The 19,005-nt window shown below is 38.3% G+C and overlaps 1 protein-coding gene across 1 annotated transcript in view; it reads left to right on the top strand.

Annotated features, from left to right (window-relative positions):
• Positions 1-19,005, top strand: part of LOC145780355 (arf-GAP with Rho-GAP domain, ANK repeat and PH domain-containing protein 1-like) — a 72,576-nt gene that overhangs the window by 30,016 nt on the left and 23,555 nt on the right. The window contains exons 10-17 of the mRNA XM_082592056.1: positions 485-569; positions 3,971-4,171; positions 5,133-5,221; positions 6,825-6,918; positions 9,755-9,860; positions 11,556-11,596; positions 13,785-13,847; positions 15,010-15,169. Coding sequence (XP_082448182.1) covers positions 485-569; positions 3,971-4,171; positions 5,133-5,221; positions 6,825-6,918; positions 9,755-9,860; positions 11,556-11,596; positions 13,785-13,847; positions 15,010-15,169 — 839 coding nt within the window. The remainder of the gene's footprint in view (positions 1-484; positions 570-3,970; positions 4,172-5,132; positions 5,222-6,824; positions 6,919-9,754; positions 9,861-11,555; positions 11,597-13,784; positions 13,848-15,009; positions 15,170-19,005) is intronic.

The raw sequence follows: 19,005 nt of genomic DNA, 5'->3' as shown, positions 1-19,005 counted from the left end.
CCCTGCTCCCGCACGTAGTCTGATATTACGTCACCAAGCCTTTGCTTTGTTTCGCTAGAATAAAGCTTGTTTGTTTAGCAACAACATCTGCAAAAACACTTTACTTGCATCCGTCACACATGTAGAGCTATATCTACCACATAGCGGATAACTTTATAGCCGATGTTGGATAAGGCAGTCAACTTAATCGGCCATACATAACCGGATGCATGATTACTCAGAAGACCAATTTTGATTGGTTCTAAGTTCGTCTCTCTGACTATTCCCACTTCAAAGATTGTGCATTGTTGCGTCGCCTGTATTTGTTGCATCACGTGATCAGTTAAATTGATTGGAAGGCAAGTAACTTAATTTTCATGTCCATCTTTAAATATGTCAAAGCCACGCACAGTGAAGTGAAGTGACGTCACACTGGAGCCCTCACCTCTGCCACGCAGACGACAGACAAGCTGCTGCATTATTGTGACGTCACATTGTTGTTCAGATTTACCGCGGAGAACGAAGATGAGAAGAGGTCGTGGATCGAAGCGCTCCAGGACGCGGTGGCAGAAGCCCTCTCCGACTATAAGGTGACTCATCACAATTTGTATTTATCTGCAAACGACCTTTTTCCGTCGACACGACTTGGAAACCTGCTTGGAAATCTCACTAATGAAGAGTTTATGGTTGCTTGTCGATGGCCGCCACGGCATGACGTCATAACTGTGAAATGCCACGAGTGGCATTATGTTGCTTCGATTCCTTCACGTTAGAGCAGTTTACTGCCGGTATTCGTACATAAAAAATTAGACTGGTTTGTCAAAATTGTTTCAACCAATCATCTAACAGCAAGCATAGGATTACAATCAACTGGATAGTTTTTGTTTTTCTTTTCACGTACCCCCTTCCGCCAAATGCCAGTGTATTTTTATGCACTGCTATCTTTTTCCTTCCTTTCCCTCGTTTTTAGATCCAGATTTAATGTATCAAACATAGTTAATTATTTATCTAAAAACCTTAACAGGCTGTGTCACCCCTTATTGAGATCATTAAAAGGTTCATTTATAGAATAATTTTATTCGGATATGAACCACCTTCCGATGACCTCAATAACGGTAAACCAGACTTTTAAGATTGTATTAGCTGTATTCGATATAAATTATTTTGCTTGGCGTTTTTGCTTGGCATTGAGCACTGTTTTGTACAGTAGCATGGGTGGGAGGTATTTATTATTTTATGTTTATTGTATAAAACAATGAAAACTATTGATACAACAAAAAGTGCTCAATGCCAACCAGAGCGACTTACATCAAATATAGTTATTACTTTCTAAAACTATATTTTCTAAATCAAATAATATAAAATAATCAAATAATCTATTTGAATACGATCCTTCTGATGATCCTCCAATTAAGGTGAAGCTGTAGGCTAGAGGTTTTAGAAAGTAATAACTATATTTATTGTATATATTAGGGGAAGGGAAGGTAATTTGATACGGAAGGTAATTTGATACACCCCCCCTACAGAAGTGTACAAATAATATTAGTCAAAAATATTGTTATTAGGTGGAAGATCTGAAAATAATGCCTACAAAAATTGCAACATGCAGCTAACTCGTGCTTTTGTGGCATAAAATTGTAAAAGTGTGTTTTTTGAGTATTTTCATAAAATTTTTAACTCATGATTATTTTCGTCTGGAAAATTAAAGAAAAGTTCCTGAAAGATGAAACCAAACTCATTTGACAGTTCATTGATAAGGCTTCAAGGGCATGTCACGTTTTTTCTACAATGTGCATCCGAGCATACAAAAATCAGAATTTTATAACTTTTTTGGAAAAAGGTAAATTGATACATGTGGAGAAGGTAAATTGATACAGTATATTAAATTCTTTTTTGTGACTGTAGTAAATGTTGTCATTGATCTAGTTGATTTTAATAAGTTATTCTTTATTAACAAGACCTGCTACTTTGAGAAACAGCCATTATATAGGCTTTCGTAAGCCTACACGCTGTCTGCTGTCAAAAAATGAGAAAAGCGCAAAGCTCTCCCCTTAAATAAGAACTCTAGCCAATGATCCTTTCCATGTCCATTCCGCTGCAGAAGCTTCGCCGCACACATGGGCCTCAACAGTCGTCCTTGCACCCAAGCACGCCAACCACATATTAAATTTTCATTTATTGCTTTGCTGTCAAAGGGGATTTCTGTATTAGTTTTACTGCATCAAATTACCTTTCCGGTGTATCAATTTACCTTCCGTGGAAGGTAAATTGATACATTTGAATGACGTTTTTAAAATTTCAATTAAAAAAAAAGTAACAAAAATAGAAAAGTGAAAATGTTTTTAAAAAGTGTATAAGGGATCAGACTTTCATTTCAGCTTAAAATCAATAGTTTGTGTCACGTAATTTTCAGTTAACAGGCAAAAATGTTAAAAGTGTATCAAATTACCTTTCCTTCCCCTATTTTGTATATTTTTTGCATATATGTTTTCATGCAAATGTTTGCATCCCATTGAATGCATCTTCAAAAATAAGTCTTTTAAATTCGATCACCAAGACCACAAAAAATACACTTTAATTAAATGTTATCTTTAAAACACGTTTTTAAGTGATTGTTATGATAACGCAAGAAAAAGTGTGAGCGTTGAGACTTATCGTTTGGTCCATTCCTCAGTTTTGTGACGTTATCGCCTTCCCGGTTTGAAATGTGAAGACAGTAAATGTTGCATTGTACTTTTGACCACGTCATGATGACCTGCTACTTGTCTGATACTTACACTGGGTCGTCTTTGTCGCTAACGAAATGGAACGCATTTAGGGAGCGCAGGTACCAAATAGCCTCTTTGAACTTGGTATCCTCAAATTTCCATCATTTGTTGTCGTGTTTAACATAGACTCCTGTCCTATGCTGCTAGCCACCTTATGTTTATGTATTTTTCACAATCAGTTGGAGGCATGTGTTGTGTCGTATAGCTGAAAAGTTGTCTGAAACACGAGACACGACAGACAAAACAAAGTCGAAATAAAGAAACGCAGCTTTGTTTCGCAATTTCAACTTTCGTTTTTAGCAAGTTTTTAGCAGTTTATCAGCGTTGAAAGTCAAGCTAAATGCATTTTGGCCAATGATTTTATTTCTGAATCCATCACTGGGAAGCCCAAGTTTTTAACTTTTAATGAAAAGTTTGGGTTAGCTAACAAACACACCTCATCTGGCATATTCGCAAACTGTGTTCGATCTTCGTCTTATCTTTTTCATTTTGTGTATATCGCTGTAGGTGAAACACTTTTGCATTTGATGAGTAATGCGACTACTAAGGCTACAAAATCATTCAAACATGTAGGCTGCTGTAGTTTGAAGGTGTGTGATTGTTTGCCTATGTAATCTTGTCTTTTGTCTTGAGAAGCCGTAAAGCGCAAAAAAGGTTTAGAACCTGTTCTTGAGCTTTAGTCTTATGTTGTAAGCTCTTTTTTTTTTATCAATCGTTTTAGCCACTTTTTATTTAATTTAAAAATTCTCTCCTTTTCACCTTGTTTGTAATACAGCATACTCATGGCGTAAATGTATCTCGTTTGTGTAAGATCAGCCGATGTAGCTTATTTGCACGCATTTTATGAAACAATAAACCTGCAAACCTCTAATACAAACTAACAGATAAACTACGTCAAGAAATCGTCACCAGGAAATTGTATTTTTTGCTTCATTATTTTGCAAATAACCTTCGAAAAACTTTTTTCACAAATATAAACAAAATTGTGGATTCTTGCAGTAAAAGGCGTAATTGGTGATACTTCTTAACGATTGTGAGGTATTTTGTCGTGAAAAAGTAGACCGTAAATGAATAGTGTGGCACAGTATATGAAGAAATTCATCATTTCAGTTAGGATGCTCAGACACTACCATTTCAAGAACATGACGCAATAATGACTGCGCGCGAAAGAAATTCAAGATTTTCTTTTTTTGTTAATCAGTGGATCTATTTTTTGTCACTAGGTGGTGAACGAGATTTGGACATCACCTGCAAACCGAAAGTGCGCCGATTGTGGGCGGGACAACCCGGACTGGGCCTCCATCAACTTGGCTATCGTCATCTGTAAACACTGCGCTGGGGTGCACAGGGATTTGGGGGTGCATAATAGCAAAGTAAGGTCTCTGAAGATGGACGTGAAAATATGGAACGAAACCATGAAAAGCGTAAGTTTTAAAGTTTTTTTGTCTGTATCGCGAAATGGTTGAAGTGTTTTTGAAAAATTATATTTCCACCAAAAGTTGTTCTCATCTTTTCAAATCATCATCAAAATTTGCGTTGAGATGGTGCTGAGGTTCATGTATCGATCTCACTTTTTGATCGTAGCCTATATGATTGTAGCTATTCAGTTATGTTTAGTCATTAGGACAAGTTAGGGTTTGATAGCTCCGTTATGCTCGGAAAGGCACTATACACGCAAACATGCTTTGTTGGTGGAATAACGTGATGGGAGATTGTAATGGGAGATCATGTAATTGTCTCGGCAGTGACATCAAGATCACTTCCTGCTTGAAGAGCGTAGTCGGATATCGATGCAATCAAGTAGCAACATCATTATGAAATTTTTTGAGGACATGGTTCCTGTCGCATATAACGTACTGACCCAACACAAAACTCAAAATGACGCAACTTGTAACATGGCCCGATATTTAGAGCAATGGTCTAGTTTGCTCGCTATGCTAGCTAAATCAAAAGATGTGACGTCATGGTCTTGACAAGCATGTTCAATCCTGTATCGAATTTGAATCAATGACAACCCCAAAAGTTGACGACATTAAACTTGAACTGATGGAACTGATGTTTTAAACATCTTTGCATCGGGATTGAAAGATAAAAGATGTTTTCTGATTCACAACAGGAACATGACTGGAGACATTCGATGATATTTCCATATGTTTTTTTATTTGCAACACTTGTCTGGGAATCGAACTGCGTCTATTTCGATGAAATTTTAAGGAGCAACTTTAGTTTCTCATACTTTCCAAACCAACCGCACAAAATTCATTACTTTCGAAGCCTGTCACTAACCAGGAGGTCCGAGTGCAACGTCACTTTGAAGTTGTAGGATTGATAGTTTTACATTGAAAATGAACAAAGCTTTTCATGTTTTGTATATGTCGTTTGTAGTTGCTGTTCATTCTCGGAAATTCTGTTGCCAATTCATTCTGGAAAGCAAAGTTAAAATCAAGTGAAGCAATCAACGAAATGGCTGATAAGTAAGTGACATCATTAGTGACATCATTAGTGACGATGTTGGAAACTTTTAAACTTGTCGTCAACTTTGCATGCTACCAACGTTGAGCTGATAATGTGAAATGAAGAAGCAACGTGGTGCAACATGCCGCTATCTCAGAATCTTTGGCCAGCTCTTGTTTTCGCATAACTTAATATCAAAGATTATCTTCAACTTCAGTCTTGTACTTATAGTTCTAGCTACGGAAGTCTTCGTCTCATGCTGCTCGGGTCGCAAGTACGTAGGTGGTCCTGATGTGTAGGTCTGGTCCTGATGTGTAGGTGTGGTCCTGATGTGTAGGTCTGGTCCTGATGTGTAGGTCTGGTCCTGATGTGTAGGTCTGGTCCTGATGTGTAGGTCTGGTCATGATGTGTAGGTCTGGTCCTGATGTGTAGGTCTGGTCCTGGTGTGTAGGTGTGGTCCTGATGTGTAGGTCTGGTCCTGATGTGTAGGTCTGGTCCTGATGTGTAGGTCTGGTCCTGATGTGTAGGTCTGGTCCTGATGTGTAGGTGTGGTCCTGATGTGTAGGTGTGGTCCTGATGTGTAGGTCTGGTCTTGATGTGTAGGTCTGGTCCTGATGTGTAGGACTGGTCCTGATGTGTAGGTCTGGTCCTGATGTGTAGGTCTGGTCCTGATGTGTAGGTCTGGTCCTGATGTGTAGGTCTGGTCCTGATGTGTAAGTCTGGTCCTGATGTGTAGGTCTGGTCCTGATGTGTAGGTCTGGTCTTGATGTGTAGGTCTGGTCCTGATGTGTAGGTCTGGTCCTGATGTGTAGGTCTGGTCCTGATGTGTAGGTCTGGTCCTGATGTGTAAGTCTGGTCCTGATGTGTAGGTCTGGTCCTGATGTGTAGGTCTGGTCTTGATGTGTAGGTCTGGTCCTGATGTGTAGGTCTGGTCCTGATGTGTAGGTCTGGTCCTGATGTGTAGGTGTGGTCCTGATGTGTAGGTCTGGTCCTGATGTACAACTCCGTGCCCTCGCACGTACAACTCCGTGCCCTGATGTACAACTCCGTGGTACAACTCCGTGCCCTCCAGATACCTTCCGGGTATACTATCCTACAATTCAGATACTTTCTGTAGAGTTGGCTGTGAGTGTAATGACTGGCAGATGATTACGTCACTGATCAGACTGCTAGCCGTTTGTATGCTAACCCAAGAAAACATTATGTCGACTTCTTTTTAGTTAACTTTGTTTCAGCATGTTTTAATATTTGAAGTTTCAAGCTGTAGATTTCAGTTAAAGTGTTGCAAAACGGAAAGTTAACAGATTGATGAAAGCTTCAGTGCCTGATAAATATAAATTGATGTTTTCACAATGAGCATTGTAAAGTTGTGTGTTTACATATTTCAAAAGTTTGTTGCTTCAATATTTTCAACTTCAACAAAGTGACATTTTCCCACTTCATTTACGGCTGCTAGCGACCACACAGTCATAGTTCAATACAAAATAAGTTTCCTCATTTAGGACGTCGTGTTGCTGGAAGAGCGATCGAGCAAACAAGCAACCCAAGCCGAAGCTTATATTTATCTGAGTTTACATCAATTGTTGTTTCACTTTGTTATTATTTGATCATTTCTGTTTGCAGAAACCTCCGGTCCTGGCACATCACCAGCAAGTACATCGAGATGCAGTATTCAGATCTTCACAGACATACTGGTAACCAAGACATGCTAAACCAGGTAAACGATGGTGACTTTCTAATTGTCAGCATAGCTTTTCTGCCAACATAAGCATATTTACAGTTGCTTACAGTGAATGCTGCACAGAACTACAGCAACGGACAAGCTGTTCATCCAATATTGCATTGGTGTCACTTTGGTTGTAACTTCAAACCAACATTAATCAATCTTTCAACATGTTTCTGTTCAAGACTTTGTTTCATGGTCAGAGTTTGACTTCATTTCACTCCATCTGCGAAGTTAAGTGCATGGCAAGAACATTGAGGGCGCTGTTGTATTAACCTGTTGCAGTGACACACCATTAAGTACCAAGCTGCATGGCAATACAGTCCACTGTCCCCCCCTACCTGTACCTTCCCGACATATATGATGAAAAGTTTAATTTTCCCAGCACAACCGTCTGCCAATTCTCCAAGAGTATAGGCTTTATAGCGGCTCAGAAACCTTTAACTTCCACGCTTTTTGATCCTTTTTTTAGAATTTAGCTTGAGCAAGACTTTGATTTTGAAATGCTGTATTTTGAGAAGGGTGACTGCCAGAAAAAAATTAAAACATGAAAGTTGTTGCATTTTCAACAGACTTTTGAAATATGTTTACAAATTTTGTGTATTTTGTTTTTGAAAATACCTTAAATGACTAAAATTTCTGACAAAATACAACAATTTTGCATTTCTTGATTTTTTTTTCGTTTTCGTTTAGATATCTAAAAAAAAATCTTCAAACTGCGGTAAATTTCACCGGTAGATGTCAGGCAAGTGTTACGCTTTCCACACAAAGGTTGTCACGAAGATATTGACGCGTTATGCGAAGAAAGAACCACATAAACTTCACTTTGCACAAAAAATAAAAATTCTCTGTAAATGATTGAAAATTGCAGAAAAAATTCAAATAGCCTAGCAGTTTTTTTCAACTTTTAGAAAGTACAAGTCTTCCTCTTTCTAAAAAAGTAACACCCATGCAGTTTGGCAAGCAAAGACCAGAGTTATGGTGATTGCAAACAGTGTGTATTTTTTTTAAGGCTCCGGCTCTTTTAGAGCCCGTGACAGTTAAAGGGCCCAACCGCTCACACACAGCTGTAATCATGACAGCGCCATCCCGAGTACAGCAGTGGTGGGGATAACCTGAGAACGAGGCCTATATTTCTTGTATAACAATCTATTGCAATAAAAAGGAACGAATCGTCTTCATCAGAAAGTAAAATGAAACTGACCGGTCTGACACCAAAACTAAGCCATGAACGGAACGCAGAGCAAAACTGTAGAACAACGACGTCGACACCAGGAACCAAACTTAAAACTTATAATAGCTTAATAATAAAAGTTACACCCTCACCAAGACATAAGCCTACTGGTACATTGATAGTTGGCGCTGATGTTAGGCGCTGGTCGCTTCAGCTTAAGAGAAACCCGTCTTGATCAAAGACGTGCTTCTCAGAGAATGTAGCCACCACACATCGATTGCAATGTGGCATGTGACAAATTGTGCAAATAAAAAGGACGAAAAACTATGCATATGTATCTATGCCCCTATTGCAAGAACGCAACCAAGCATTTTTTGGAATTGAGGAAACGCAGAAATGACCTATAAAGAGCCGGCATGGGATATATACACTTCAAAACAACAATCATTGGAAGCGACGTCAGGGAACGTAAAAACGATATACAGAAAGCTCGCAGAAGCTACAGCTTCAGTCTGCGCAGATAATCTTTCATTTAAATCAACCAGGCAGTTTGCAATCTGGTTGACATAAACAACAAGATATCCAGATCAGACACTCATTAGAATACACAAGTCATTTTCAGCCGACCGAATTGAGGTGGTACCAATTAAACTTGCAAAAAAGTGGAATTTCCTTAAAGCTGATCACAGCAGGTTTACAAATCGTTGACGTCATTACCAATAATGTTTCAAAACTTGCTTTGGATATCTTGGACGCGTCTTACAAATCAATCTGCATTGTTCCCACTAGTGCATCAACTGTAGCTCAACTACTATTCGCGGTTTCTATTACTACATCACCAGATGACAAAATAATGTGACCAATGATACGACAATGCTCTTGAATGCAACAAGTAGTGAAGAAACTTCAATTCAACGAATGCAAAAGAACTTTCCCATCATCTTTTTGTTAGCAAAAATTTTACCTCACTAAAAATAGTTTTGTATGCTCCTGCTGCTGTATATCTGCTTCTACACTAAACATTTTTAAAAACTAAGGGATAGTAAGCTACATTAGCTTCCGCGTTAGCGCAGTGGTTAAGCACCCGACTCAAGCTCAAGTGGCAGTCGTTCGCTTCTCAGGGTGTGCGCTTGAGCAACGCACTTTAGGACTTCTCTTCATTCATAGGCACCTAGTGAATGGACTAATTCCCCGGTAACAATTATTGGAAATTTCACTCTGTCAATCTCGGTGATCGTGCCTGCGTCAATAGTTCAAAGCCTCTACAATTATGCGAAACTACCAGAAATGACCTATCAGAGGCTTTGTCAGTTCTAGGATAAAGGTTCAAAACCAACCAACTTTATTTTAGCTACAACTCTACAGTAGGCTACTTGCACAGTCGCTTTCAAGATAACTGTTTTACATGATTTCCTGTACTTCATCTGTCACTTACAATGTCGCATATCGCTGTGTAAGTGTTTGGCCCTTCAGTGGTTTTTGTTGGTTGTGATGCCGGTTTCGCATGTGCATTGTGCAGTTGTCATCAAAAGGTAAAGGAAAAACCTGACATAAAATAAAAGGCATCTACAGTGATGTCCATTTTCATAACGTTGTTTTTTTATTTCAAGTCTATTTGAAAAATGACGTGTTACCTTCCGCTCTATTCGCTTTCAGACGCTCATCAACGCGATCCGAAACAACGACATGTCGGATGCTTATCGCCTCATCTTCAGTGGGGCCGATCCTAACTGCTCGACGGGGAAAGACTACGCCAAGACACGTAGGCCACGAATCTAGCGATATCCGATTGACGCAATAATTTCGTTCAATTTCAACCCGAGGTCAACTGCCACACTCAGGGCCGTGTTAACCGCCCCCATTTCCCCGGTCGGGAGAAGACTCACAGCCGATTAGGGGCCCACTCATTGTAGTATGTTTAATGTTTTTTGACTGTTTCAAAAATAAAAAATTACCACAAAAGTTCGATATCCAATAGCTTAAATCATGCAAGGCTGTATTTGCTGCTATCCGAACCCCCGCTTGGGTACTACCCCAGCCTAGGGGCCCAGTCATGTTTTGTTCGTGCAGCGTTTTTTGACTTGTAATTTCACATGTACCGATAACATTTAAAATGTTTTTATTTCATTTTCATAAAACTTTTTCACTCGCTCAACCACATTTTATTCACCTTAGCGATGTGGGACGTGCATAGACGGGATTAAAGCAGTTTAGAGTTTTTTATGTCCCAAAAAATTCACAAAATAATGCAATATTCCAAAGTAAACACTGCTCACTCAAATAGCCTAGTTAATTAACAATTAAATTAATAAATTCCAGCTCTAACCGAGATAAGTCATGAAGTGAAAATGCTATCGGTGAAGGTGGGGACTTTTCAGATACACTTCGAGGTTTTAGCCTGCTGAAAGGCGACACCAAACTAGGTTATACAAAATGTCAAGAAATAAATTATTGAAATCCTTCTGTCGCCGTAAATGATTTTGTGTTTTAAATGCAATTTTGGTAGAGAAGTGATTTTTTTTAATAATTTCTTTATAAATTGTGTTTTTCCTAGGCAATAAAGCGTCTTGTGATTTTGCCTCTCCTCTGCCTTGCCATTTCATTCTTATGCGTTTCCTTTTTGGATATTTGTGTATGTAGATCAGTTTTGTTATTTCAATTTATGAAGAACATCAGTCAGTTGGTTACTTGAAAAGGGCTAACATGAGTATGGCCGAAAACGTTTGTAATTTTTAGTTTATTTTCATGTTATTATGTTAAATGCCGCCTGCTTGTTAGGTATTATTTGTCCTTGTTAAAATAGTAGGCTAACATAAATTTTCAACCAAAATCCTAAGCCAGTTTTGATTTGATGATTTTGCTTCCCATATGAAGTGTGCATCTGAAAAAAATAAAAACACACATCGCTTCTAAAACTTGACCAAAACAGAATTGTATTTCTCAAAATTGTCTGGAGGCAAGTTCCCCATACCTTCTTTCAATTTTATTTTTTCAGACATTTAGTTTTGCTTTGCTCATTTATGTTACAAATTTTGCATTTGTTAAAACTCCGGTCCTTCCTCAACTTTTCTCAAGATCCGCCTGTTAACTTCTTTGTTCTAGAAAATTTTTAGAGTTGTTTATTCTTTCCTGAAATGATGAATGTAATTTTTTCCCACACTGAAAAAGTTTATGGCCCTAAATGCTTTCTTGTTTTATTTTTAAGAGCCATCACTAAACATAGGGGCCCACTAGTGGATTTCGAAGGGGGACAAGATGGTGCTCACACGGCCCTGAAAACACTACATAAGTTATGCTGCATAACGTCAATGCGCTGTTCTCCAACAATAGCCGATTTACTTCCACGATCTTGCGCGTTTTAACATGGAAACCAGAAACACTGTGGAAACATTTTCAATTTCCTTTACCATCGTTTAATGTTTTGGCCTTTCAACATGCGTATGGTTTTGTGTTTCAGCTTTCCTGCTGTCCAAGCATCTGAACTACAAAGTCATGGCGGTAAGTTGTTGTTCTGGAATTGATTGATTAAACAATTAACCTTTTTGATATCAACCAGACGTGTGTCTTTCAACGCTTAATTGCTTGTATTTGTTGGAATTTGCATGAAAAGTGGGAATAGTTATAGATAGGTGGTAGGTGAGTCCCTGTACTTGATTCCAAGCATCGGGGGATGAGAAGATAAGCATCACACCAAGCCTTCGGCCTAACGAGAGTAGAGTGGCCAGTTCCTTTCTCTCGCCTCCTTTCCTACAGCAACTAGGCCCTTCCAATTTATTACACCCTGATGGGTAGAGGTGAGCAGTGTTTTTCAACGACCAGCTGAAGCCGAGAGTCGAACCAGGATTGCATGATTGGAAAACGCACGCCTTATCCATTGCGCCATTCCACAAATTATTATAGTTTTTTGAGAAAATCAATTTAAAGTTGCACGACAAACTTTTATTCCAAGATATTGGGCCAATTAATATTCGGCTATTTGGGCGGACCATGAATGGAACTCTCAATAAAAGTCAAACACCACCAGACTCCATTCGTTCATCCCCGATGCCAACACCCGTCCCATCGGCCTGACACTACCAAGATAGGCGTGGGTGCGCCTTAACCGTTTCCGTGCCGGCGTCGGACTTTTCCACTCAACCATGCACCAATGGGGAATGACCTCTTCCTCCTCCTGTGAATGTGGTGCCGAGGAACAGACCGCAGACCACATAATCAACGATTGTACCATCTTCAAGCCACCTATCGGAGTGGAAGGTCTGCGCGTTTTGGATGACGAAACAAAAGACTGGCTGCTCTTAAGTAACCTTTCAGCTCAATCCGGGAACATCGTAAATCTGGGTGGTAAAAGGATAGACCCCCGGCCCCAGAGGCTTACACGACGATGACGACGAGTGGTTATTTGCTATAAAGCCGATATCTCTGTCATAAGTATTGAGAACCATTGTTTGTACTTAAATAGGCTATAGGACTCACAAGAACAAACTCGATAATTTTGTAAAAATTATAGTGATTCACCAGCACAAGTGTTTTTCCCGTTTCTTTTTAACTGAGGGTGCTCGCTAATCAAATCTATATTGAAAAAAAAGATTGTGGCTTCAAAGTCAATCACGTGACAATGATAGAACCTCTTTGGACAGTTTGTCTTGTTTTACCATATACACGCAAAGCCGAGTGACGTAATTAGATGTAACACATTTAGCCCACGTTTATTTTTAACATTTAGATAAAAATGCATTAAAATAAATTTTAAATCGAACGTTTTCGACCCTACATAGTGTCCTCGTCAGGAATAACAATTATACGATAATTTAATTTACATCTGATGAACTAAATACATTTAAGATTAAATTTATCTAAAAGCAAAACCAGCACAGTGATCAACACACCTGACCAGCTCAACAGACAACACCCAACATCATACACAAGAATGCAAAAAAAAAATGCATATAATGGCGTTAACAGATCACATGATTTGGTAGCCTACATCATGCCTATATGCAGACAGGCGAAGTTTGAAAAAAACTTGAAATACACAGCGCAAGAAAGATGAGCAGCGATCATTGTCTGTCTAATGGTGATAACAAACGTCTATCGAGTAACAATCAATCAGCGAAATTCAGTAAACTTTTTTACAAATATAACGTTAGTTTGACACTTACAGAAAGCAAACAGTTGACGCATTTGTAACCTGTGGCTCGCTGGAGCAGATGGGGTGTTTTGACCAGTAGATACTATAACATGGGACAATGTTCTCTATGAACCAGGTGATTGCAGCATTGCGAGCCTTCCAGCGCTCAGCCAGAGTTGATTCTTGCTTTGAACTTTGGTATTTACAGAAAAAAAGTAATGTCAGGAGTGGGAATCAACCCACGTCAATCCTCAATCGCTCAATCCGCTAGGCTGCCCCGCCGACGGCGAAAGACTTACAGTAATTTACTTTCTAACATGCATGAGTCCAATGACTGCAACCAGCTGATTTAAATTTTGCCTTCTGATTGGCTAATGAACCTCATCTGCTGCAACGACCTGCAGGTTACAAAATACACAGCGGTTGTATTATAAGGCGGCACTCAATGGCATGCCAAACGATAAACACAAATGTTGACTTCCTTACCCCCGTCCACTTTATCCAAACCATCAGTAACCAGATGAAAGATACAAAAGTTAAACCTTGAATTACTTTTAGGAATTTCTTTCCCAAAATGGCGGCACTTCCGACGTCAGTCCCGAAGGTCACGTGACCGACAGAGTAAGTGATTCATCTTCTTTATACGTTAGTAGTGTAACCAACATAATATTAAAGTTGACTAAAAATACTCTCCTGTTTCGCTGTAGTAAGTTAAAAGACTAAAATTGGAATTCTTGACCTTTTGCCGTTTTGTTAAAGTCTAAGTTGATTAACGTTATCTAGAAGAGCAGAGGTTGCTTTGGTTTGTCATTTGCCAAATGTGGTCAATGTTTGTTTCATTTGTGAACTACTATGTACAAGATTCTCATAAGGAATATACAAGCATCGGAGGTGCAATTTGGGCTAAAGCGCTCTCACTAGCAGCAGCGGCCGCTCCCCATTTGTACACCCCAGAGCGGAATGTTTCGGACACTGATCAAAACATGTTGGCGTATTCTTTCAGCTTGCTCAGCGGAAGCCCTTTCATCGAAGAAAATCACTGTCTCTTACAGCTCGCGGTAGATTAAGATGCAAATGATTGCTTGAACGAAAAACCATTGGCCTCTCAACCGATAGAAATAAGTTACCGCGCTGACTTTAGTGAAATGATCATTGACCCACGTGGGATCGAGTGAGTGTAGTAGTGTAGTCCTGAAACATTATGAATCTAGGGTGGTAAATGCATAGACCTTCGGCCACAGAATCACATACGAAGAAAAAGATTGCATTTCCTTACGCAGTAGGTTGAAAAGACAACTACAAAGAGCTTCGATTTTTACAAAGCCCCCAGCTTTTGTGAAGTTGACTACCTTGATAATTAAGTTTAGGACTAGCTTCCAAGCTTCACTGGAGGTAAAACTTTGGACGACAAAGCTTTGCGACGAATAATGCAATGAGTAGGCCTACTAATACTAGGTTTTATTCCTTTCTTCGTATCGTGAATCAAAATTTCAGAGCAAGCGCAATAATAACTCTATCGTCCTATCAGCGGTTCCCAACACTTCCCAAAAGTCGAATGGCAAGAATTAGTGCAGCACATTGAAGCCACTGCAAACCGAAAGAAAATATTCAATATCGTTGTATAGCTCGCGCCCCTCATGAGAAGTGGTTGACGACGCTGAAAGGAGCTCGCCTCCGAGGTCAAGAATCCCTGCTTTATTATCAACGTTAAAATTAATTAAACTAAACAACCAGTAATTGTGCGGTAATAATAAGAGATAAGTGGATGTGGTTGACGTTTCAGAGTAATTGTGTGAAGAGGAAGCATTCTCTTCCGAAGACTCGAGTCAAGCCATCTGCGATGTTGAAGAACCATCTATTCAAGTACGGAGGAGATTTTAAGAACGTCAGTGAGGAACGGAAACAAAGCAGGAGTCTTGACTTCATCATTCGAAAGCAAGGAGGTGATCACTTCAGTAGGCTACAGTTTGAACGAATAAATTATCTAAAATACTTAATAAAATCTTATTAGTGTGTATGGCCTGTTTATACCACTGTACCATGTTAGTTTGACAACCACTAAACGTGAAATTATATCAAAAGTCCGCTCTTGATTGATCACATTTTGTGCCATTTTTACTCGTTTTGATAGAAGTTTTGTTTATGCGTTAACCCTATTTCCTGTGGGGGGGGGGGGGGGGTCGGTGGGGACTTGGTACTTTTCAAAGCAATGTCATTAAAGAACTACGCGATCTACAGCTTTGAAATTTCTTGACTTTTCCTAAAAATTATTCAAGTATTTATTCCACTTTAAATGACGTTGCTCTTGTCTATAGTTTAAAAGATATTACATGATTTTCATAACATACTCTGATATTTTAGCTAGCTACTAGCTAGCCCTTTTGTTTTCAAATTATACGGATTAATAGGATTACTGAGCACCGCAGTGCGTGGTCTGCGACGCAGATATCTCATGAGTTGGCTTTGTTGTAAAGCATTCAACCATAATGATTCCGCCTTTTGTTTGCAAACTCGAGTTTTGAGTTGCTTTGATTAATCTTTTAATTACATCTGAGTTTCTTTGAAATTATAAGAGAGCATCCGATAAGCTATGCTGAAAAAAATGTAATTTTACGTTGTTTTCTATGGCCAATACATTTTGTTTATAAATTATAACAAGAAGCAGTAGGAAAATTCTTGACAAAACTCTGTTTATCTCATAAAACAAACAGACCAATGTGGTATATTTCTTGATTTCTTGTCCGAAAGCAAGGAGTGCGTTCTTGACCCGCCAATAAACTTTTGCATGTACCTGCAGACTTATATTCACATGAATATTTATGGATGTTGTGAAAATGTTTTATGAAAACGAGAGATTGATGGATACTGAAAAAAACTTGACACAGACTATCTAAACTGCTTGGCTTTTGTGGAAAAACACGCGCAGCTAAATTATTGTGCTTTGACAAACATTGTGCATATTGTATTAGCACTGAATCTTTACCTAAATGGTAATTTTGCAGTTGCTTGAGAGATTACAAAATTATTTTTCTCTACGAGGATTTAAAAGTTTTGATATATCTCAGCAGAAACACCATGAGGACGAACTCAATAAATTCAAACTTTTCATTCAAATGTTGGTCTTCAAAAGCTTATTTTCACAAAATGGTGTAGGTGCCTATATCTTTTTCTGCATAAATTTGGACGTTTGTGTCATTTGGAGCAAAGTTGTTTGTTGGGTTGAAAAATCTGAAATCAATGCCTCGTTTTTGTAACGTATTGTAACGCAATCTATCAGTCAGCCGCTTTTGTGACTTTTTGTTTTCAAATACATTTCCGTGACAAAAGATTGGCTTTTGTAATAACGCCTTCAACCATAAAGTTGCATTCTCTGACTGCATCCCAAACGCTATACCATACTCAGCAATTTTGCTAAAGCATTGTTACACAAAATGCATATCTGACAAAAGGAAAATATGTTGAATTGAATTATTTTTTATACGGATCGTTTTCCTTGTCCTTGAAAAAAAGAAAGAACGATTTTTATCGTTTGGCATAAAAATATGTATATTGAGGTTCACCTTGGTTTGCATAATGAAAATCACCCCAAAGAAATGCTTGAAGTGATTTTCGCAGCTATTTGATCCTTCGCGATGATATCAATTATAGTTTCTATCAGATGAAACCTGTTCAAACTATTTTTTTTAAAAACTATGGTTCATTCAAGAATATTTTGCTTTGTAAATATAGCTTACTTCATTTTTGTGTTTTTACTTCGATTTTTTCACAAGCAAGACTTTACACAAAACAAGTTATTTGCAACGTGAGTTGATTGACCATAGTAGCCTAAATGGACCAGAAAGCTGTGGCCAAAACTTGATTACTTTTTATCAAAATGTTTGCACATTGGAAACAGCAATCACTTTGTTTCAAACCAGCAAATCACTTTTTGTCATTGGTTCAACGTCTGCAGACGTCTAAACTAATATACGACAAAATTGGTTTTCTGGGTCTTCGGTTCGGAAAAACATCATTATGATGTATTGTGACGTGGTCTATCAGCCAGCAGTAGTTTATGCGTCTTTTGTTTTTGGATGTGTGTCAATTACAAAAGATGGCTTTTGCAGTAACGCCATCAACCGCAAACTGCATCTAAAATGCTATTTCAAAATTTGAACAGAAAGAAATCTTCTAATGCGTAATAAATAACTTGACACAAAATGCATGTCCAACAAATTAGAAAAAAAATGTAAAAAACGTTATTTTGCAAATCTAGTTAACAACATGAAAAAAAACACTTCAATCATTTTGACACAAACGTGCATTTTTAAAATATCAATAACTTTCAATTTTGCCCAAGGAAAAAGTCAACACTTTAGTGATTTTTTGTTTTTTTACGACAATAGCACTTGGCCTAAAAAAGATTTTTTTTCTATATTTTGTATCGTTATGCCACGACTTTGAGTTTGTCACGCAGAACGGGAGTTCCATTTGGCAAACGACCTCTTCTATGGCCTACCAACACGATTTGACTAAACGATTATTATTATCACTACATTTTGTCACAACTGTTTGCAAAATTGTTTCATTCAAAGTGATCATTGTTGGTAAGTATTGAAACATATCACTTTGGAATGCATCGTGACATAGTTTATCAGTCAGGAGTTTTAGACGCTCTTTGTTTTTGGAGTGCATGATGGCCTAAAATGGAACAAGCTCCTATCGAAGCAAGTCGAACCTTTGGATAGGTTGTTGTTCAAATACCACGTGACACCATTAGGCTACCTTACTTTTCTGTATTCAACCGCTACCCAGACAGCAAATCAGACACCTTTTACATCGATTCAACCTCTTTAGACGTTGAAACAATGCGAATAAATAGCTTCCTGAGATGTGCTGTGAAATACAAAGTGTTTCTTGATCATGCATAACCAAATTCGACAATGTGAATGTGAAAAAAAATTTGCTTGATTTAGTTCCAATATCAAGTAATGACAGTACGTTTGAAAAAGTGTAGAATATAAACATGTGGCTCAAAAAGAAGTTGAAATAGTTTTTTTTGCGGTGATTTTGTCTCATTCTCTGCAAATGTTGAAACAAAGCAATTTTTTTTTACAATGCCTCCGGCAAAACAACAAGCAAACGCGAGTCGGACGCCAATTACGATTTCATTGAAGCGTGGACGACGTCTCCGCGTAAGAGATTAAAATCTACACAATGGAATTAACCCGTCACACTCAATTATAAGTTAATTAAGAAGCAATTTCTCAAGTCAAATAAAAATATATGACCAACCATCAAATTATTTGATTTTTCAAGTTGCGCTGTTGAACAAATTGCAAAAGAGTTTCGATGTTATGTTGTCAGATAAATTATCTACACCATGTGAAAATTTTATTGATCTATCTTGCGTAGTTTTTAAGTTACACGAGCTCAAAGTGATAGTGTCGAACCGACCCCCCCGTCCGCAAGTCAACTGGCCAAAATACGTCACAGGAAAAAGGGTTAAGTTTCACAGCAAGTCTGTTGTGTAGACTTCCAAATGATAATATTTTAGACGGTTTTTTGAACATATTTGAAGTATGTAGTGTATCGGTCACTTTATTTGTGTAAAGTTGATGCTGTAAGAAGCTGAAGCATTGCTTGGTGATGAATTGAAACCTAAGCATGTTTATGCTACTTTTAGGTCTTTCTATTTCAAGATTGATTAAATGTCATTATTTCAAACCCAACTGGCAGCTTTTGAAAAAAGCTGGTGATTTCATTAGCGTTCCACCCATAGAGATGGTTCTATACTTGA

Source organism: Aplidium turbinatum, chromosome 11 (genome assembly GCF_918807975.1).
Source record: "Aplidium turbinatum chromosome 11, kaAplTurb1.1, whole genome shotgun sequence".
Classification (NCBI taxonomy): Eukaryota; Metazoa; Chordata; class Ascidiacea; order Aplousobranchia; family Polyclinidae; genus Aplidium; species Aplidium turbinatum.
This window is presented reverse-complemented; position numbering and strand designations above follow the sequence as displayed.